The sequence below is a fragment of the Mustela nigripes genome, chromosome 17 (assembly GCF_022355385.1).
Source record: "Mustela nigripes isolate SB6536 chromosome 17, MUSNIG.SB6536, whole genome shotgun sequence".
Classification (NCBI taxonomy): domain Eukaryota; kingdom Metazoa; phylum Chordata; class Mammalia; order Carnivora; family Mustelidae; genus Mustela; species Mustela nigripes.
The window spans coordinates 41,440,136-41,455,710 of record NC_081573.1 but is presented as its reverse complement, the minus strand read 5'-3'; the positions used below and the strand labels follow the sequence as shown (position 1 = coordinate 41,455,710).

General features: G+C 40.7%; 1 protein-coding gene across 2 annotated transcripts in view; it reads right to left on the bottom strand.

The window, feature by feature from the left end:
- The window catches only part of CBFB (core-binding factor subunit beta), a 61,100-nt gene extending 45,762 nt beyond the window's left edge, over nt 1–15,338 (bottom strand). The window contains exons 1-3 of one of the 2 annotated variants that reach the window (XM_059382144.1): nt 14,976–15,338; nt 14,663–14,749; nt 9,990–10,106 (exon numbers count right to left, since the gene is read on the bottom strand). In XM_059382144.1, the coding sequence (XP_059238127.1) occupies nt 9,990–10,106; nt 14,663–14,749; nt 14,976–15,053 (282 nt within the window). In that variant the 5' untranslated portion in view covers nt 15,054–15,338. The remainder of the gene's footprint in view (nt 1–9,989; nt 10,107–14,662; nt 14,750–14,975) is intronic. The other variant, XM_059382145.1, reaches the window with a different exon arrangement.
- Nucleotides 15,339–15,575: the final 237 nt, after the last annotated feature.

Sequence of the window (15,575 nt, the reverse complement as noted above, 5' to 3'; positions counted from 1 at the left end):
CCCAGGACCCTGAGATCATGACCTGAGCCGAAGGCAGAGGCTTAACCCACTGAGCCACCCAGGCGCCCCTATTATTCTAATTCTTAAATGAGGAAATAAAGGTACACAGTAGCAAAGCGAGTCCCATCCATTCTGAGATAGTTATAAACTTTCTGCCCTCCCAAAATGCCTTTACTAGAATAAAACACTCAAACTGTTCTATAAGAATGAAAAAGAGTTTTCATGATCACCACCTGTACAGTATGATTACTGTTTTCTAGATGATTGTGCAAAGATTTCCTAGATGGATGGAAATTGTGTGTGTACTCAAAGTACATCAATGTCTACATTGCTTATCTTTTTATTCTAAAAATTTATACTGACAATTAATTTTGTTGCCTCTCCCTTATACAAAGTTATCTATTTCCAGTTTCTCTATCCTTTCATAGTCAGTAACAATAAGATCAGAAAGATAATAGGGGCACCTGGCTGACTAATTTGGAAGAGCATGCAACTCTTGATCTTGGGGTCCTGAGTTTGAGCCCCACAGCAGAGAGCCTGCTTCCCCCTCTCTCTCTGCCTGCCTCTCTGCCTACTGGTGATCTCTATCAAATAAATAAATAAATAAATAATCTTTTTAAAAAATAATAAAATAAAATAAAAAGTAAATGCTATATAAAATATGTCTTAACCTAAAAAAATTCCTTTGGGAATTTCCTTTATCTCACTGCCCTCCCCCACACAGATACATGTTGGCAATCACCCTCCAAGCATATGGCCCACAGATATGCATCTTGAAGACTCTCATGGCTAGGGTTTTATTAGACAGTAATAAATGAGCTATTTTATTTATTTATTTTTTTAATTTTAAAAGATTTTATTTATTTACTTATTTATTTGACATGGAGAGAGAGAGAGATCACAAGAAGGCAGAGAAGCAGGCAAGGGGTAGGGGGGGAAGCAGAGAGCCCCATTCAGGGAGGGCCTGATCCCAGGACCCTGGGACCGTGACCCGAGCTGAAGGCAGAGGCTTAACCCACTAAGCCACCCAGGCACCCCATGACCTTTTTTATAAAAGAGTTTATTTTTAAATTTAAATTCAATGAATTAACATATAATGTATTATTTGTTTCAGGGGTAGAGGTCTGATCTGTGATTCATCCTATATAATACCCAGTGCTCATCACAACACATACCATTCCCCAAAGCCCACCCCGACTCCCCCACCCTCCAGAAACCCTCAGTTTGTTTCCCAAGAGTCTTTTATGGTTTGTCTCCCTTTCTGGTTTCATCTTGTTTCACTTTTTTCCTCTCTTCCCCTATAATCCTCTGCCTTGTCTCTTAAATTCCATGTATCAGTGAGATCATATAAATGACCTTTTCCTAACAGTAGCTAGCCCCCTCAAGGTCCTGGAAAGCTTGCTTCCAAAAATTCCTAAGAAACTTAGACACTATCCCTAATCCCCTCATGACCCTGGTGCAGCTCTTTGTGCCCACAGATCCTGTCCCCATGTTTTTTTTTTTTTAAAGATTTTATTTATTAATTTGACAGAGAGAAATCACAAGTAGACGGAGAGGCAGCCAGAGAGAGAGAGAGGGAAGCAGGCTCTCTGCTGAGCAGAGAGCCGGATGTGGGACTCGATCCCAGGACCCTGAGATCATGACCTGAGCCGAAGGCAGTGGCTTAACCCACTGAGCCACCCAGGCGCCCCCTGTCCCCATGTTTTAATAAAACCATTCTTTTGCACTCCCCAGAATTCCACGGTCCTGGGATCATGACCTGAGCCAAAGACAGATGCTTAACTGGCTGAGCCACCTACTACAATATCTTAATAACTGAATTATAAAGTTTAGAACTGTCAACCTTACACTTGTATATATTTTTTTAAGATTTTATTTATTTGACAGAGAGAGAGAGATCACAAGTAGGCAGAGAGGCAGGCAGAGAGAGAGGGGGAAACAGGCTCCCTGCTGAGCAGAGAGCCCGATGCAGGGCTTAATCCCAGGACCCTGAGATAAAATAAAAGTGTGATTGGGATGCCTAGGTGGCTCAGTGGGTTAAGCTGCCTTCGGCTCAGGTCATGATCTCAGGGTCCTGGGATCAAGCCCCACATCGGGCTCTCTGCTCAGCGGGGAGCCTGCTTCCCCTCCTCTCTCTCTGCCTGCCTCTCTGCCTACTTGTGATTTCTGTCTGTCAAATGAATAAATAAAATCTTAAAAAAAAAAAAAAAAAGACGGGGAGCAGGGTTTGGGTGAAATAGACAATAGGGATTAAAGAGTATACATATCATAATGGAAAAAATAAAATAATATAAATAAATAAATATAAATAAATAAACAAGTCTGCTTTAAAAGAAGCAAACAGGGGTGCCTGGGTGGCTCAGTGGGTTAAGCTGCTGCCTTCGGCTCAGGTCATGATCTCAGGGTCCTGGGATCGAGCCCCGAGTCGGGCTCTCTGCTCCGCAGGGAGCCTGCTTCCCTCTCTCTCTCTCTCCCTCTGCCTGCCTCTCTGCCTACTTGTGATCTCTGTCTGTCAAATAAATAAATAAAATCTTAAAAAATAAATAAATAAATAAAAGAAGCAAACAAAAAACACATTACTTATTCCACTGCATTAAAATGTCAGTAACTAAATGCTGGAAAATATACTTCGTATTTTAGTTGAATAGAGATATTTAAAATCTAGATCTGACAAACTAGTTGTAAAGTCTCAATTTTTGGGGGGGGCGGGAGAATCACATTCCAAAACTTTACCACAGCTATCTTTTATTTGGAGTGACTAGGCTGTCTGAGGAGGAGAAGGAACTGGTTGAGCCTGAATAGGGATTTCTCAAAGCTAACATCAAGGAGTCCTCTAAACCCTGCCAAATTGTGGATGGTATATAAACAGACACAATATTTATTTTGGGACAAAGATCCTGCAGGCAAGTAAGCAAAATGCTCCAGAAGCACAGACTTTTGGAAAAACCATTTAAAAGAAGTGTCCATCCTCATTCATTCAATCAAATGCTGTTAAATTTTGCTTTACTTATGTTCATGAAAATGAATGATAAAAGATTTTGGTTTTAAGTACAAAAGTTCAGAGAAGAAAATAAAACATCAAAATTTCTTAAAAGTATCTGCTCTAGAAGCGCCTGGGTGGCTCAGTGGGTTAAAGCCTCTGCCTTCAGCTCAGGTCAAGATCTCAGAGTCCTGGGATCCAGCCCCACATGGGGCTCTCTGCTCAGCAGGGAGCCTGCTTTCTCCTCTCTGTCTGCCTGCCTCTCTGCCTACTTGTGATCTCTATCTGTCAAATAAATAAATAAAATCTTTAAAAAAAAAAAGTATCTGCTCTAATAACATATACTTCATAACTACTTCTCAATGTCTGCTAGTAATGTTATTTGACTATCAATTAAAATCAGAAGTTAAAAATAGAAATGCAACTGTTAAAAAGTTTAACCTCCCTTTGGGGCCAACGTAATAACACTAGATAGTATATTCAATTTCTATAGAAAAAATGACAAACAGTAGCACTGTAAAGTTCATTTTTTCAGTTTATAAAATATTTTTTATATCCTTTATACTCAAAAACTAGGATCATGTAATAATCACATACAATTAATTTGAAACCCTAACCCAGGCTTTACAAAACACAGAATACATGCAAAAACCATTAATCTGACCATTCAAGACTAATAACTTCTGGTGAACCATAATCATTTGCATTTGTTTGAAATAAAAAGTAATTGGAAATGGGTCCTAAGAGGAAAGATCAAAGAACTGGAAGTTGCTTGGCCTACAAAAATTTAACTAAGCATGACTTAAATTCCAACTGGTTGCTTTCCTTGTCTTCTCAAAGCAAAATGAGAGAAAAGCAGTTTAGATTCAGGAAGAACTACAAACATTTTGGCTGTCGGGTTTAAAATACACCAGGATGGACCACTTGGGAAACATGTAGTGTTCCAACACTGTAGAGCTACAAGTGAAGCTGACCTAAGGCACAGCACAGCACTAAACTCCATAATTAAGTTACCTATAATTTCACCCTACAAAACCATCAAAAAGCCCAATTTTGGACAGGGTATTACAATTTAAAAGGCATTTTCACATATTCTAGTACTTCATTTAATCCTCACCATGAGGTATATGAATAGGACAGACATTCTGATTCCCATTTCCAGATTAAAAAAAAAAAATAGCTATGATTGCCTTTAGACAACTCTGCTACGTTGTGTTATTTTAAACTTTTTTTTTAAACTTTTTTTTTTTTAAAGATTTTATTTATTTGACAGAGAGAGACACAGCAAGAGAGGGAACACAAGCAGGGGGAGTGAGAGAGGGAGAAGCAGGCTTCCCACTGAGCATGGAGCCAGATATGGGGCTTGATCCCAGGACCCTGGGATCATGACCTGAGCTGAAGGCAGACGCTTAACGAATGAGCCACCCAGGCAGGCACCCCTTATTTTAAACCTCTTCTAAAAAAGATGGTTAGAGTCAATGCAGACAGCTCACTAGAAACCTGGGGGCAAAAGTTTCAAATATATTTGGAATTTTTAAAAAAATTTCATTTATTTATTTGACAGAGAGAGAGAGAGAGAGAGATCACAAGCAGGCAGACAGGCAAGTAAAGAGAGAGAGAAGTAGGGTCACCGCTGAGCAGAGAGCCCGATGTGGGGCTCAATCCCAGGACTCTGAGATCATGACCTGAGCTGAAGGCAGAGGCTTAACCCACTGAGCAACCCAGCTGCCCTTCAAATATATTTGAAAGATGGTATAAACTTGTGTGCTCTGATTTGATCTTACATAAAATACCTATTTATGATCAGTTACCATTAATAGGCCGTCCTTACTGAAGACCTCTGGTTTGAAAATATTCTTACAGGGGCATCTGGGTGGCTCAGTCAGTTAAGCAGCTGCCTTCAGCTCAGGTCATGATCTCCGGCTCCTTGCTCAGCAGGTATCTACTTCTTCCTCTCCCTCTGTGCATGCGCACTCTCTCTTTCTCTCAAATAAATAAATAAAACCTTAAAAAAAAAAAATTAGATGCCCTGGAGCTCCTGGGTGGCTCAGTCGGTTAAGCAACTGCCTTCAGCTCAGGTCATGATCCCAGGGTCCTGGGATCGAGCCCCACATTGGGCTCCCTGCTCAGTGGGGAGCCTGCTTCTCCTCCTCCCTCTGCCTGCTGCTCTGCCTACTTGGGCTCTCTCTGTGTCAGATAAATAAATAAAATCTTTTTTTTTTAATTAGATGCCTTAAAAAAATATATTCCTATAAACACAAAGGAAGGATGAATGACATAAAAGGACTGATTTTGCGGAGTCAACTTTCTTAGATCATAAAGCCGTATTTCAAACCAAAGAGAATATGCAGGTTCTGTCTCCTATCAGCATTCCAATATTTCCAGAATTCACTAAATTTTTTTTTTTAAATATTTTATTTATTTATTTGACAGAGAGACAGAGCAAGAGCGGGAACACAAGCAGGGAGAGTGGGAGAGGGAGAAGCAGGCTTCCCACTGAACAGGGAGCCTGATGCGGGGCTCGATCCCAGGACCCTGGGATCATGACCTGAGCCGAAGGCAGACACTTAACCGACTGAGCCACCCAGGAGCCCCCAGAATTCACTAAATTTAAGTGAATATTGCAGAAGCCAGCCTCAAAGATAGCCCCAATGATCCCAGCCTCTGGTATTCACACCCATGTATGTGAATAAATACTCCTCCTTCCCTGTCAAATGTGGGCTAGACTTAGTGACTCCCTCCTAATGAAAAGAGTAAGACACAAGTGACTGGAGAATAGGTCATAAAAAGCATGGTGACTTCATTCTGTTTCTCTCTCTGTGGAGAGACACACATGACGAGTAAGTGAAGCCACCTACGAACAGTCACGTGAGTGAGCTTAGAAGTGGATTCTTCAGCTCCAGTCAAGTCTTCAGAGTCTGCACAGTCCCAGCCCTAAGCCAGAATCATCCAGTCAAACCACTCCCACACTCCTGTAAAAGGGCACAAGGGAATTCCTGGCCGTGACCAAAACACTGCCTTGATTGTGGGTAGAGTTTACATGCGTGCATACATTTGTTAAAACTCAAATTTATACAATGAAAATGGGTGCATTCTAGTGTATGTAAGGTATACTTCAATAAAGTTGATTCTTTTTAACAGGCCACTGAACCTTTGGGATAAGCAGACCAAGGATCACTTATGTGAAAGCAGTGCCCTGACTTACAAAGTAAAGGCTGGGCGGTGAGAAAACAGAAGTGCATTAACAAGCCACCACCACAAACACACATGCCCTAAACTGCTCCTCAAAACTGCTCCACCCACAGTCTTTCCTATCTCAGATGACAGCAATCCCATACTGCCAGTTGCTCCTGCCAAAAACGCTGGAGTCATTCTTGACTCTCACACCCCACATCCAGTCCATAAGCAAATCCTGTCGGCCCTATCTCAAAATATAACCAGACTATGATCACTTCTCACCACCTCCACTGCTACTACCCTAGCCTCTCGCCAAGATCACAGCAACAGCCAAACTCGTCTCCCTACTTCACTCTTGCCCTCCTACAGCCTATTATTAACCCAGCAGCTAGAGTGATCCTTTCAAAAACCCAAGGCAGATCATATTGTTCAACTGCTCTAAACCCTGAAACTACTCCCCATCTCACTCACCATAAAAACCCATGTGATTGTGAGGTCACAAAAACTGGCTCCTTGTTATCTCCCTGATCTCATCTCCTGTTACTTGCCTCCTTGCTCAGTCTACTCCAGGCACACTGGGCTGCTTGCTGCTTATCAAACACACAGAATATGCTCGCACTCTAGGACCTTCACAGTGACTGTACCCTCTGTCTTTCCCCTGATACCTACATGGCTCATCATTCCCGAACCTCCTTCAGGTCTCTGCTCGAACATGACCTTCTTTACCCAGACCAACCTATTTAAAATTACAAACATTTCTGGTGCTTGACCACCCTTATTCTTATTCATTTTGAATACTGTCTAACCTCCACTCCTTCCATAAAACAATCTCTAGGGAAGGATCTTTGTTTTGTTCACTGATGCATCTCAAATGCCTAGGACAATGCTCAGTATACACAACAGTTATCCAACAAGAACCTTCCAAATGAATGCATTTTTCAGCAACTGTATCAGGTACTTGGCTAAGCACTTTATATCCACTATTTCATTTAATCACTAGGGAAACCCTGGGAAGTAAGCATTAACCTCATGTTCTGATTGAGGACCATAAAGGTCAACTGACTTGCACAAAATTATATAATAGTGAATGATGCCAAGACTTACTTATGCCTAACTCCAAAGCCTTAACAGTAGTTTCCTCAAAGTTGGGTGTGAATGAAGAAGGGAACTAAGCTGCTTCAGAAAGTGACTAGGCTGAGAACATGTGGAAGAAAATATGCAGATCTGAGATCCAAAATATGAAGCAGAAGCAAACAACTAACATTTGGAGAAATCCCTTTGATTATTCTTTGCTTCTAATCCTGGAGGGACAGAAATACAAGCTAATAACTATCAGAAAGAGAACCATAAAAAAGGAGTTAAGAAAAATACGAGACTCCATAGCTTGGAGTTCCATGGTTGAGAAAATATGGGTCAGTACCTTTTGGCTAAATTCACTGGTATCCTTTATCCCACTGGAAAAGAGCAATATACTAGCAGTTTCCTATTTGTTTTTGTGCCTTAACATGTTTTCCTTTCCTCTGGATCCTACTGATATAGTACAGGTATTGAAAAAGTGTATTTAAAAAATATAGGATCTACATATAAACATTTGCAAATTTAAATCTGAGGCAAAGATACTGAGTTTGCCACTGTTACTATTCTTGGAACACAGCCACACTCATTTGTTTACATATTGTCTATGGCTCCTTTTCCACTCTCACAGCAGACTTGAGCAGCTGCCACATAGACCACATGCCTGCAAAGCTAAAAATATTTGATATATGGCCTTCTACAGAAAATAACTTCTAAAACAAATATTAATAAAATATAAGTTTCCTGATAACTCACTTATATCCATTCTATCAATTTTCCAGGTGTATTTGGAAACATACCCTCTAAACACTAAAATAAGTCATACAAAGTTTTTGTTATTGGTGGTCATGTAACTAAAAACATGTCAATGGCTTAAGTCTAAGAGTAATCTGGTCTTCGGTCTGGTAAAGTTATCATTACATTAATTTAAGCAAACATACTTTCTAGTAGAGTTAACACCCATTTATTAGTTATTGAATACTGGAAGACCTGGGTAACATTGATGTGCACTTTGAAGTGTTAAAGTAGCTTAGCATTAAAATTGAGAAAATAACTTTTTGGTTTATGTCTGTAGTATCTGAGCCACCATTAAATTAAATAAACATTAAGAAAGTGTTTTGAACAAGGAGAAAAATAATTTCTTCATTCACTTACACATACATGCACAAAACAGACAAAAAAAGCATAATCCCACAATGACTTCCCAACTTCTTCCTTATATATAAGAATTATAAAATAGTAAAACTTGGAACATTTGCTTTTAATCTTCCAAGCAAGCAAGCTAATACACAGAAAAGCAAATCCCTTATTACTCACTTTGAAAATTCTATAATCTATTTTCCCTCTTCCTCTCCAAAGATTAGTTGGTTTGTCACCCACCAAAGATCAAACCCTGGGGTGCATGGGTGGCTCAGTCAGTTAAGCACCAGACTCTTGTATCTGACTCAGGTCATGATCTCAGGGTTGTGAGATTGAGCTCTGGGTTGGGCTCTTGCTCAGCAGGTAGTTTGCTTGATTATTTCCCCATCCCTCTCTCTCTATAACAAAGAAATAAATATTTTTTTAAAAAGATTTTATTTATTTATTTGACAGAGAGACACAGCAAGAGAGGGAACACAACAGGGGGAACATAAGAAAGGGAGTGGGAGAGGGAGAAGCAGGCTTCCCACTGAGCAGGGGGCCCAATGTGGGGCTCGATCCCAGAACCCTGGGATCATGACCTAAGCCAAAGGCAGACTCTTAACAAATGAGCCACCCAGGCGCCCCTAAAATAAGTAAATCTTAAGGAAAAAAACCAAACAACCCATCTTATGTCCTAAAGTTTAAACAAAAAACTTCATTGTGTATATATATATAAAACCAGGCATATTTTTCCTAATACAGGCTCATACAAAAACCTTTGTATTATTTATGTATTATGTTTTGCAAATAAAGTGAGAAGTTATAGTATTCATGACACTTAGAAGAATAAGTGAGCAAGTTGATAAAAACAGGCATAGAGACACAAAGGAAACAGGAGAAATACTGAGCATAAAATGAGGCCAAATAATATTTTTCTTTAAGTATTTTATTCCCATAAGAGTCAACTTCTACATTAAAAGATGAACCAATCCATTATTCACTAAAGTTTCACCAAAATTATGTAATACATTTAAGTTAGAGTTTAATAGAGCTCTCAGTTTAAACATTTCATATGTTCAACCTAAACTTCCAACATAAAAATTTTAAGGCATCAATTTGTTTTCCCAGCTTTTCCTCAAAACAAAAAAATTATTTCCAAGTTCAAGTTTCACACTATTTTTTAATGAAAATTAAATTTGCAGTATTAACTGAAGTAGAAAGTTACCCATGAGCTATTTCTAAATATTATTAAATTATGCCTACAGAGCCTTTTCCCATTTTTCTCTTAATTTTGTTTTTTAAAGCACTGTAGTCACTTAGGTTAGTAAAACAAAATATATCCTGTCAATACTTTCAAAAGAAGTAAGTTTTAAATGTTACATGTAAGAAAGCACACTACTCTTTAAGAGCTAGAAATTTCTATGATGAATATTATATACATGAAATTAGTAATGGAACAACATAAAAAAATTGACGGTTATTTAAAAAATCGTATTACATCCTTATAATATGAAAACACACCTGACCATATGTGTGTATAATCAGACTTGTGATCTCTTCATTAAGCTGTAAATCTTCCAATGATCTCTAATAAAACAATCCACAGTATTTCAAATTGCAAAGAAATGTTTCCTACCTTGCCTGCTTCTCTTTCTAAGTCGACATACTCCCGGCTAGGTGTCTGTCGTTGCTCTCCCTGCCAGCTGGCCGGAAAAAACTGGAGAGACAGATTGGTTCCTGTGGCCACAAAAGCCTTTTAGAAAAATCAATACAAACAGGATCAGGAGCAGGACATTACATAAATTATGCAGGCAGTCATTTATTTTTACATCAGTTTCTGTCTTAAGCGAGGCAGCACTGAGAATACTTAAAAGTAAAAAAACATGCACTCATCATTTTTCTTAAGTATTAAGTTACAAACATCTGATTCCATTTTGAGGACCTTCGCCATTGGCTGCTTAAATATAAAATCAGACATGGAATCAATACTTTCTTTCAGGTCATTTTTTGCTGACGTTAGGATCTCGCATTGCTAATGTCTAACCAGAAGACATCATCTCTGAATTTAAAAACTTCTATTTTTAAATGTGAAAATCACTAAAGATCTATACATTTTGAATTTTAAAGCATACCACAACTTCAAGTTGTATAAATGGGACATTTTAATTTCTCTTGATTTCCCTTGCTTAATACTGCGTTCTCAAGCCCATGTTAAAAACGCAAAAGACTGTGTCTTCTGATAAATGATACATTAGCAATGTGATGTGACAGTAGTTATCTCTCTAAAACCTTAGGTGATTTTAAAAATATGCGTTTTCTGAATTTTAACTTTAGGAGAACTGGATCTGACTATATAAAAGAGTATTCATCTAATATTTATAATAAGATTTGGATGCATGGTTCAACAGACAGAACAATCTAAAGCCATTTTGATAAAGTATTCTGTGTAGCCCCTAAGCAATTTAACTACATTTCCTCCAACTAAAAAATGGAATTAGCATTGTACCTCTTCCAAAGGGAAATTCAGAAAGAAGTAAAAAAAAAAAAAAAAAAAAGCATTTTGGAAACAAAACAAAACCCTGAAACATTTTTCATCATCTGAATGTAAACTTTCTTTGTTGAAATGAGAGGTTTTCGTTTGTTTTATTTTACTAATTAAAGTTCCACAACATACTTTGTTTGCAATCAAAGAGTCTTCATCTGAAAGCAAGGGGTTCACATTTTGGGCAATTTGTTTAAAGCCATCAGCTGATTGAACCATCCACTAGTACCCCCGATGATTAACAGCTTAGATTCCTTAGAGTTAAAAATGTATTCTTCCTATTTCTATTATTGGTATTGCAGGTACAACTGCCAACCTAACTGCTAAATCTCTAAAGAAATCTTTGATGCCATTTACCTAATTAACAGGGATACTCTTTCTTGTGGTATTTTACATGAACGGGGACTGAAAAAACATCAATATTACAACATTAACCTTTAAAAAAAAATCTTTCCCCATTAATATCAAGTTTAAAAAACAATCAAGTATAGTGAAATGAACCAACAATAGTTAAAATGAAAAGCAGACTCTAGAAAGCACAGTGCCTAGGCTGTAGGATGAAGCAATTTACTTAGCTGTACATCAGTTTCCCTACTAATTAGTATTTGTAAAGTGCTTATAATAGTACCACGTAAATGCCATTTAAGTATTTGCTAAATAAGAGAAATAGTTCTGAGCTGGATAAGAGAGCTAACTTTTTCAGCCTCAGATAATAAAATAAATTCTCAGTGTAGAGTGGTGGCAGATAAAGAGATTCAGCCCATGAATGAATGTCTTGTGTCAAAATCCTCAAGGCATGTTTCTTTAGTATTCACCTAGTAACAAATCCTTCCACTCCCTATGTACCCCAAATCAGCTCTGTGCAAGTAAAAACAATCTACAGATCTTATTACCTCACCTCCTGTCTGAAGACCAACCTCAGAAGAGATTTCCTGCTTCATCACTTCATGCCCATTATCTCATCAAGATCCCTCTCTCTGAGAGAGGAGAAGTGGTAAAAACAGATCATTCTACAATAGCATTTCACAAATTTGACCATAGAACTCTTTTTCTAATGGAGTATCTACACACACATAACAATTGGGAAAACTCTGTTTAAAAACACAAAAATGCTTACACTGGTTATCACTGTCTTTATGTAAGATTTCCAGTTTGTCCCAATGATTATTCTACAGGTTTCACAAATTGCAAAATAACACACTTTAAGCCAATTCAACATACCTTTATCCTTCCATCTTCAGGACTAAAAATATATAGTTTTTACTGCTGTCTCAGTCATCACCATACCTGAATTCTTTAATTTACCATTAGTGTTGAAGACTTCTCCCAACACTCTTACCACAATAAAACTTACATGAGGAATAAAACAGACCAAATAGATTCTACCCCTTACCCATAATCACTTTTATTCATGCTATGATAAGGAGTCTGGGTAAGTTTTATAGTTATGACCACAACTATTTAAATACAAAATAAATTCCTTAGTCTCAATGATACACTAAGGAGATGTTCAAAATTAAAAGAGTAAAAAAGGGGGGGGAGATTGATAACAGTTTTGGCAATTACACAACATATTTTTACTGTATATAGCTGCCGTCAAAACAGAGTCAAAATAATACCTTCTCCGCACCTATTTTCCACAACCAAATAAGTGAAAACCACAGCCTGTTCCTAACTAAAAAGACAGATTTTAGGCATTATATTAAGTAACCTCTAAATTCAATTAATCAAGTAGCTATGATACAAAAGACGTTATGCAGAGTACCTGTTTAGAGGAGAGTATAATAATGTATACACCACAGTTAATGTGGTCTGTACCCTCTAGGAGCTAGGGATCCTGTCATTTAAATGTGAAGAATACTGAATTAAAGGGGGGGGCCTAGAAAAAGGAGGAAATGTGAAATTCCTTCCCAAATTACAAATAATTACATTATTCAACAAATAAAGACATGTATGCTATATTAAGTGAGAATATTACACAGAACTCAACCTACCCTCCTTTAACTTTTAATACTTGTCAGATATTAAGAACTTATTAAAATTCATAGGATCAGATATCTGGAAGAGAGAAAGGCCTAAAAAGTCTATCTGATTTATCCCTGGAAAGAAACTTATGATAAATACAAGCAACCTATAATACTACTATAATATTACAATAATATTATAATATAGCAATTCGGAACTACTGTGGGTTAAATTATACTCCCAATTCACAATTATACTCAGTAAAGTTTCTGATGTGACAGAAAACAACCCAATAACTATACTTTATAGGTCCTCCCCGAAAAACCCCCTCAGCTCTAAATATCAGGAAGTACTTTGTACCTCATCCTTCACACTTACATTAATTAACTCCAGGAAATCCACTGCTTAGGTATACCATCCACCTTTTGCAAAAGGAAGCCCAGACAACGAATAATTTATCACTGGATCAACCAATGAATGATTCTTCTATCACTCAGGCCAAAACCGAAAGTATGTCTTAGGCATTTTAATCATGAACTATTATAACTACTCAAGAAACTTGGAAGTGTTTTACTTACATAACACGCACTAATGACCAAATATTCTAGAGCTCCTAATAGATTTAGCCAGTATCTTCACATGATCTGTAATACAGTTCTAAAAAGTCTTCATTTTAAATAGAAAAATATTCCTAAAAATAAATTTGATTTAGGTGATGAAGAGGGAGAATTTTATGGTATGTGAATTGTTTTTCAATAAAATATATTGTCTATAAGGGGGGGGGCAAATGTTCCAATATGTCCTCCTATTGTTAACCCAAATTCAAACTCCACCACTGCTTCAAGTCTCTGCAAATGCCATGGGCCCAGTTCAGAATAGATAACTGCATTCCATTAGACAGCACTTCGACTTCTGTCTTTTAATTAGTAAGATCTCTTTTCTTTAGCTTCTTCCTACTTATCTTTGACTCCCCCCCCCCCCGTTAGCATCTCCAATAAGACAAACCAAAAAGACGATGAGACACTTGAGCTTTTTTTTCCCCTAAGGTAAGGTTTGGTGAAGGTGAAGCGCACTGAATTCACCCCCTAAAACACGGCCTCCAGATCAGCTGTGGGTTTCACAAACCCATGCGATTCTTCAGGAACTGCGGCACTAAACGGGATACGCTTCTGAGGTTTGAAAAAAGATGATGATGGTTTCTGATTCTCCTGAGCCTTAACATTCTAAGAAAATAAGATGGCTCAGTCTTCAGGGCTTGTTTGTCTCTATTAGGACAATAGATGACTGGTATAAAGCTTCTCAGCTATACTGGCGGTTAAACAGCCTCGCAAACAGATTTAACAACAAACCTAGCGTCCTGAGAAACTGACTCTCGCCCAGGAATCAGATCTTTGAATGAAGCCCCGTTCTTTTTCCGCATCGGTGTTTTCTCCCTGACAAATACCCTACCCCTTAATGAGTGACACAGCCCTTACAAAGACCTCTCCCTGTTTAGTGGGGCTCGGGAGTGAGTTCTCCTCGCGACAAACTGTTGGCCGAGCCGCGTCTGGGAAACACAACCCGCCCGCAGAGAGCCACAGGGAAGCGTCTCCCCGCGAGGACGCGGCCCGCCAGTGTCTGGTTTCGCATTTTGAATCCCGAGTAGGAAGTGAGACGGCGCCCGCTCAGTTCCGGGAGTCGCGGCGTCCGCGGCGCGGTCCGGAACCAGCCTGGGCCGCGGCGGCTCCCCGCGCAACAAGTGACCCGCGCGCGCCTCGGTCCCCGCGCCCCGGGCCCCCCGCGCCCCTACCCAGCCGACTTACGATTTCCGAGCGGCCGTCGCGGCAGGCGTTCTGGAAGCGCGCCTGGCGCTCCTCGTGGGGCCGGTCCCTGAAGCCCGTGTACTTAATCTGCAAGGCAGAGACGGCCCGAAATCAGGAGCCAAATCCGCGACGCCGCCTGCGCGCCCGCCCGCCCCGCGCGGCGCAGATAAGGGCAAGCAGAGTCTGCGGGCTGGCGGCTGCCCGGGCGAGATTGCCCGTCCGCCGGGCTGCCCAGGGCTGCGCCGCCCAAACTTTTCTCCGCCCGGGCCCACTCGGGGCGCGCTGCGGCCTCCAAGCCGCCCGCCTGCCTCACCTCGCATTCGCGGCTCAGCTTCCTGAAGAACTCCTCGTTCTCGAACTTGCTTCTCTGGTCGGGCACGACGCGCGGCATCTTCCCGCCCTGACGCAGCGCCGGCCGACCGGGCTCCGGGCTTGCGCGGCACCCGCTGGCCGGCTTCACGCTGACCGACTGACCGCCCACCCGCGGCGCCCTGACTCTGGCTTTCCTTTGTTTCAGGCGCCCGCCCGCGTGGGCTCCCGCTCCCGGGAGTCTGAGATGCCGCCGCCCGCTCGAGCCCAGCCCACGCCACCGCCGCCTTAGCCGTTGCCTACCGCCCGCGCGAACCCAGCACTCGCCGCCCCCGGCCGCCGCCGCCGCCACTTCCTCTCGCCGCCCACCTCGCAAGCCCGCCCGTCCGCCCCGCCCCGGTCGGCCCCACCCCTCCTCCTCGCGCGCCCGCCCGCCCCAAACTCCAGCAAACAAAACGCACCATTCACAACTCTGCGACCCGCGCCGCGCATGCGCCGCCCGCCCGCTTGCGGGGCGGCTAGGCTGCGGCGAACCAGAGCTCCTCCCGCTGCGCGGCCCTCTCGCTCCTTTAGCCGCCCGCGGGCTGCTCTGTGTAGAATCGCT